The sequence below is a fragment of the Octodon degus genome, unplaced genomic scaffold (genome assembly GCF_000260255.1).
Source record: "Octodon degus isolate 3935 unplaced genomic scaffold, OctDeg1.0 scaffold00028, whole genome shotgun sequence".
Taxonomy (NCBI): Eukaryota; Metazoa; Chordata; class Mammalia; order Rodentia; family Octodontidae; genus Octodon; species Octodon degus.
This window is the reverse complement of record NW_004524604.1, coordinates 18,164,175-18,170,867: the sequence shown is the minus strand read 5'-3', so window position 1 is coordinate 18,170,867 and position 6,693 is coordinate 18,164,175. Positions and strand designations below refer to the sequence as shown.

Sequence of the window (6,693 nt, the reverse complement as noted above, 5' to 3'; positions counted from 1 at the left end):
TTGATCAGAAAATTTGGGACACTACCGAGGTACATGACGTTACAGTACAAGTTCTCATATGTCCTGAGTCTTAATTGACCTTAGAAGGCTAGAATTGGCCTGTATCTTATGGAAGAGAATGTCATATAGACCACAGCTCTGATTCATAGTATTTTCTTTTTGACAAATTTTCTTTTTTTTGAAGACATCAATATGTAATATAACAACCATTGTAAATTTCCTATTGTTTTGAAATTCTGTATCATTTTTATTTTGTTTTGTTTTCATTTTTGCTTTTGTCCTTTTAGTTTATTTTCTCTTTAAAATAAAATACTTTTGTTTTTATCTTTATGGGCCACTTCTGTTGTAATTATCTTTTTTCTTTTTAAATAATGCTATAACAAATAAGCCCAGCAGGTCCTTGGGACAGCTATGAGACACTGGTGATGAGGTGAGGATAGGGCTGCTACGTGGTATGAGGTAGTCCTGGCAGTCGGGGGCCACAGGGCACAATGTAGCCATTGCTAGTGAGAAACACGGTGAGAAAAGGTGGAGTAGAGAGGCCATGGCTGCTCATGGGAGGCTGGGTTTCTTGGAATGGATGGGCACTTTAAAGGTGGCAACCCATAGGCAACACTAGTGTAAAGACAGGTGGAAATCAGGCATATAGACAAAAGCAGGAGCGAAACAGCTTATAATTGGGCAGAAGCCACCCTGCTAACTAGGGCATCTTGACTGTCTGTAACAGAAACAGACTCAGATGGGAAGAGAGATTTATGACAGATTTGGGTAGCTTACAGAATCTACAGAAAAATAGGCTTAAACAACAGAGGGTCCCTTCTAAGTGGACAGCGAGCCCTACCCTCAGCACACCATCACTGGGATGAGCGGCAACAGCTCTTTCTCAGTTTGGTGTTTGCTAAGATTTGGGTGGCTTGGCACACGGCAGAAGTACAATACACACAGGATGAAGGGACAAGTGAATTAATGAATGAAACACCCATGCAGAGAGGTCTAACTGGCTGAGCTTGGGTCACGAGCCTGTCCCTTGGGAGGAGTGCCTTTGTTGAAGGTCCCACCAAGCTTAAACACTTCAGATACCAAAGCAAAGGACAGTAGGTGTGGGGTAGGCAGAACCAAGCAAGATGCCTGTCTTAGGCCACAAAGCAGTGACTGGTAGACTACAGCAGGTGAGAGCCGAAGCTGTGCGGAGCATATGCTGCTCCAGTTAGCCGGCCTTGTCCTCTAGCACCTAGAAGGAAGGAAAAGCTGTGGAAAGCAACTGCAGGGCTTTACTGTCAATGCTCCAGGCTGGGGTGAGAGGCAGGAAGTGGATAGCAGGGTGAGGCTGGAGGTAAAGCTGTCAAGAGGCCGAGCAACTTCTGGTGAGGTCTGGCGAGGACAGAGTGGTTCTCAAAGACAGCCAAGATGGACACATTTGAAAATAAGCCATATGTCTTCTTGGAGAAGTTAACCTGTGCATATTTCTCCCATAATATCCCTCCTTTGTGTCTCCTACCAAATTGTATCTTAAAGTCTAATGTTAGGGAAGTTCCGTGAGGTTCTGCAGCCAGGTGCAACGTACTGGGAGGGATTCCTCGGGCTCACCTGCTGGGCGCCAGCACTCAGGACTTCTTGCTCTTTGTCAAATACACCAACCTCATTCCTCATGAGAGCTTCTGCACTTGTTGTGTCACAGAAATAAAATTCTCATCCTTCAGTTTTCACCCAGTTCCCTGCTCGTTCAAGAGTCACCTCCCCTTTGTACAGATCACTTTCCCAATTAAAGGTGTTGTAGCATCTTTCAGTCACTCTACCACATCAGTCTGTTATGTTTCTTTCTTAGTACCCATCAATGTTTAAAGTAATCCTGTTTTTTTTCCATTTTTTAAAAAATATTAAGTTTATTTAGCAATGAGTTTCAAAACAGGTTAGTAGGACATTTACAATAAAACTTTCTTCTCATTGAACTAAGAGATAGTAGCTATATATCAATGCTATTTTGTATACAGATATATACTTTTTTTCACTACAAAATGGACCTTCATTTATATCCCCCTTTTTTGTTTACTTTTGTCGGAGATGGGTATTCCATTGCCATTCATATATTGTATGGGCATGAACTCAGCAAAGTAATCCTATATAGTCCAGTAGTCTGTAATTGTAGAATGTGCCTAAGGATAGTCACCTGGAGAGAAAACATTCTCCCAGGCTTTCACAGAGAGCAAATTGTTCAAGCAATGTCCAATAGTAATCCTGTTTTTAAAAAATGCACGTATATGGAATGTCTCTCCCAAGAGAGCAAATTCCATGAGGATGGGAAACCAGCTTTGCTTCATACCTGTGTCCCACAGTGAGAGATGGCACCTGGCATCATGTACGTGCTTAGCAAATACTTAAGGTCATGGTTATGTTGCTGGGATAAGCTTGACTTGGGTGTAGTGCACTGTCTGCCCCTCTGACTTCATTAGTTTTGCTGATATTTAATGAGTTTTATGAATATTTTAGTCAATGAATGGGTCTATTTTCTTCTCTGAAATTCCCTTTGAGTTCATATCCCCGTAGGATGAGTTGGGAAAACATTCTCTTATTTTGTACTCTGTGGAAGAGTTTGCATAAGATAGAAGACAGAGGCTATCTAAAGTTTGATTATATCCTTTAAGTCTATCTGCCACAGCCTGTTGTTTTTCTTATGGGAATACTTTAAGTGGCTGCTTCAGTTCCTTAGTAATTCCAAAATTGTTCAGGATATTTCTTTTTGAGATTGTTAAGGCCAGTTTTTTTTTTTTTTTTTTTTTTTAAGTATTCCTCTTGGAACATGACTATTTCATCTAAATTTCTAAACTGAAGTAGAGTGGTTATCTCTGGAGGTTCTGTTTGATGGGTTAATATGTTTATTATATTAAAACATAAAAAGGGTTACCCTTTTTATTGAACTACTGAAGATGGAATGTCTCAATTTGATTCTATGCATTTAAGTTTCACTAAAAATTCATACTTGCTGAAAATATGAAGGAACGAATGAATCTGTCTTGGTGCTCAGGGACAGAAATTTCCCAAAGGTGAATCTTTAAGCCCCCAGTGACACAGAGAAGCCTGGATGGTACTGTCCAGGTAAATTCACATAGGTCCCCATTCAGATGTGGCAGAAGGGTCTTGAAGATCTCCTTGCAGTTTTCCCAGGCTGAGTGGGTGGTGGATCCACCGCACTTCTGATAGGTTGGTGGTGCACATCTGTAATCCTAGCATTCTAGGAGGCTGAGGCAGAAGGATCACAAGTTTGAGCCCAAACAGGGCAATTCAGTGAGACCCTGTGGAAAAAAAAAAAAGGGAATAGGTGCTGGGGATATAGTTCCAACCCTTACTGTGAAGGCCCTGGGCTCAATTCTCTGTACTGTGGGGGAAAAAAAAAAGAAAGAAAAAGAAAAAGAAAACCACAGCATGTCTCCAATAGCAGCTTCCTCGCCATAAAATAAGCGGCAGAGAGAATGAAGCTACATATTTGAGAAGATCGACTTGCAGGGAACTCCAAAGTGAGCTGAAGTTAAAGACAGTGCTGTGGCATGGCTGGCTTTTCTGTAAATGAAATTATTATGTGACTGATTCTATGTCTGGGCCATTACTGGGCTAACAGGATAAGCCGATTAAAACGAAAGGAATTTCAGAATTCAGGAAGGAAGGCATTATCATGTTTCTCTGTCTTTAGCAGTCACAAAGTTCACAATTAATCACAACACCCTGCAAAATGGCAAAATATTTGCAAGGGGAGGGTGGAGATGCCAGAACCTGTAAGTTTATGGCAGCTGAGCACTCAAAGGTGGGGGCGTCTGGCAAATGGATTTACTATTTTGCCAACTGCAGGAAAACCTTAGAAGTTGCAACAAAATTGTTTCTGTGCAAAAAATTGTTTTAAAGAAGATTCTTACCTTAAATAGCTGCAGTTCAGAGTTTACTGGGTAATCAGCGAAGCAGATACTAAACTAAAACTATTAGAAATTATTTTCCTTGGAACCATGCTAAAATACTGAGTTATTCTCTTCTTCTCAACTCACTGTTTTTCTTGGGATAACAGAACTTCAGTTTGGGGTTGTTTGGTTTTGTTTTTGAAACAGCAGAAGGAAGAAGGGACCGGGATATTCGCGGCAGCAGTGGCAATGAAGTAGGAGCCAGAGGAGAGAGGCGGGAAGCCTCTCACTGAAAATCTGCCAGCTTCATCTGTAAAGAGGGACAAACACTTTCTTTCTGTCCTAACCAACTTCCGGGGGCATGTGAGGCTCCTTGAGAAACCTACAAATAAAACTAGAGCTTTACCCAACTCCTGCCCCATTGCGCCTCCTTACACCTTTTCAAATCCACGAGGTGGGGTAAGGAGTTTAAATGAAGTTGATTCTATGAGTGATGTTAAAGATTTCTTTCCCCTGGAAAAGGGGACCAAGTCAAATTATTTGAATTTTTTTTTTTTTAACCTGAAACTGAAAAAGAGGTGAAAACTCACGGAAAACGACCCAGCTCACTTTCCCAGAGTTCTTGTATTCGGTGGATTCTGTAAATCCTTGGAGAACAATGGCTCTAACAGCAACATCTTAAATGTAGGAGGGTCCTCTGGCTGAGAGATGCTACTCTTAAGTAGTACAACAATAATTCTGCAGTAACGCTAACTTGTTAGTAGCTACTCCAGTGGGACAGGAGGCAATTTAAACGCCTCTGCGCGGTCCTCGCTGTACCCGCTGCTACTGACCTCCTGGTCCCACAGCAATTTGTCTTCTCATCTCCAGGCCTGGGATGAGGTCTGACCTTTCCAGTGCTCGCCCTAACATCCAATCGCTCGTTGGTTTCCCCTCAGAAGGTGGTAGTTGTCCCCACTTTACAGATGAAGCTGAGGCCATGGTTCAGAATTCTCTTTGACAAAAAGTACTTTAGCTAAAAAACTGGCTTTCAACTTCCAACAGTGTCTCCTTTGAGGTCAAGGTCTTTGAGCTCATCTCGAAAAGCTAAAAAATGGGGCAAGTGTTTTTACCTTAGATTAGAACAGAGTCGCCCCCTTTCCAACACCCCAATTCCGGAGGTTGGTAATTACGGTGGACGCAGCACTCCAAAGCCAGAGATTAAAGGAGCGCGGTACACAGGTCCAGTAAACGCGCAGGAGCCTCCCTGCGGTACACCCTCAGGAAAGCTGAAGTGTCTTCTTTAACTCTGGGGCCAGAAAGATTTATTACTTCCCCTTCGAGGGAGAAACAGACCAACTGAAAAGGGCGAGCCGGGTGTCAAGAGCCTGGGAACCGCTCTCTTCTGAGGCTCCCCGGCGTGCTGCGTCTTCAGTTCCCGGAGGAAATGCTCTCCAAGGTTGGAGCGTACAGCCGCCAGGGGACTTCGGCGCAAACTTTATCTTCAACTCTTTTCCAGTGCAGAACGTGGGGTCAACTCCGGCGGCCACGCAGAATCCCAGGCTTTTGCAGTCCCGGGAGCCGGAGAGCTGCGAATCCTGCGTCCGCGCCCTTCGCGCCCTATGCACGGAGATCTGAGCCCTCCGAATTGTGGGGGAAAGCCTGGGCGGCGCAGAGGTAAAGCAGGTCGCGTCCCCAGTCCCCAAGGAGGCGGCGACCGGATCCGGCGCCGCAAGGGGGGCGGGCGTGGGACCCGCGGCAGAGGAGGGCAGAGCGGTGGAGGGGCGGAGCCGCGGCGACAGACAGGGGCGCGCACCAACCCGGCGCCGGCTGGCAGGAGCCGTGCAGAGGCCGGGCGGAGCGCTCTGCGGGCGCTCGGCGTAGGGGGAGTCGGGTAGCAGCATCCTCCCGGCGCCGCTTTCGCGCGGCAGCGGTGGTGGCGATCGTGGCTTCCTCTCCTTGGGTACCTTGTGGGCCAAAAGCGGCTGGTGTCGGGGGCGGGGCGGGCAGGGAGTGCTGCGGACCTAGGCTCCTTAGTCTAGACTGCATATGCAGAGTCCTCCCGGGCCAGTCCGAGGCGAAGGCGCGGCGGGCTCGTCTGTGCTACGGCCGGGGCATCCTCTGGTGATGGAACGAGCAGCCGCCGTCGTCGCCGCCGCCGCGAGGTCGCGCGGCGCTCCGTGCGCCGCCGCCGGGAAGATGGGAACGTTCGCTGTGCCTAGGCCAAGAACGACAGAGGAAGATCCGCTTTGCCGGGAGCTGGGTCCCGTATAAAGCGTCCCTCCCCCTCCTTCGCCTCTAGCCCGCTTCGTCTCTCGGAGCGAGGAGGGAACTGCGGTCCCGAGAGAGCGGAGAGGTCGCTGGAGCCGAGGCGCGAGGGCTCGGCGGCGCGCGCTGCAGGGCTCGGGGCCCGGTGAAAGTTTCCCTTCCCGAGCTTCAAGGCGCCCGCTGCCGGGAAAGTCTGCCCAGGGTCAGGGCTCCGGAATCTCGTGACAACCCCGAAGGTGCTAGGACACTCGGCAGGAAAGAGCAGGAATCAAGAGACGAGTGTCAGCCGGACGGTACGCTGGTGGGTGATCCGGGGCCACTTAGGCGCACCCGCGGCTCCAGGTGAGTGAGGGTGCCGGCCGACCTGAGGATGGGCGTTACTTAGGCGGAGGAGGTAGCTGGGAAGACAACCGGGGCGCACCCACTCACTCCGCTTCCTCTCACAGGTCTCTCGCGAAGCCGCTGCCATGGGAGAGCCAGCCCCGGGCGCCGGAGACCAGCCGCCCCTGCCGCCGCGCCCGCCTCGGAGCCGCGGCCCCAGTGCCGGCTCCCGCAGCCGGCC

At 48.2% G+C, this 6,693-nt stretch overlaps 1 protein-coding gene across 3 annotated transcripts; it reads right to left on the bottom strand.

Moving 5' to 3' along the window:
• Positions 1–2,192: 2,192 nt before the first annotated feature.
• Positions 2,193–5,773, bottom strand: LOC111816212. Of its 3 annotated transcripts, none has more exons than XR_002820664.1 (2): positions 4,718–4,798; positions 2,193–3,290 (listed from the first exon to the last, which is right to left on the bottom strand). XR_002820664.1 is itself a non-coding variant. In XM_023713063.1 (2 exons), the coding sequence occupies exons 1-2, from the start codon at positions 5,765–5,767 to the stop codon at positions 3,230–3,232; spliced, it is 609 nt and encodes a 202-aa protein (XP_023568831.1). In that variant the 5' UTR covers positions 5,768–5,773; the 3' UTR covers positions 2,193–3,229. The 3 variants fall into 3 exon arrangements, 1 of the variants encoding a protein (XP_023568831.1); XM_023713063.1 differs by lacking the exon at positions 4,718–4,798 and adding an exon at positions 5,220–5,773; XR_002820663.1 differs by lacking the exon at positions 4,718–4,798 and adding an exon at positions 3,906–3,993 and having other exon boundaries at positions 3,261–3,290.
• Between the last annotated feature and the right edge of the window lie 920 nt (positions 5,774–6,693).

Excerpts from the sequence above, each read along its gene's own strand:
- LOC111816212 (XM_023713063.1), bottom strand. The coding sequence starts at position 5,767 with ATGCTGCTACCCGACTCCCCCTACGCCGAGCGCCCGCAGAGCGCTCCG. Across the intron at positions 3,291-5,219 it reads CGGCTCGCCCTTTTCAGTTG|GGTCTCACTGAATTGCCCTG; the intron begins GTCTGTTTCTCC and ends TTTTTTCCACAG.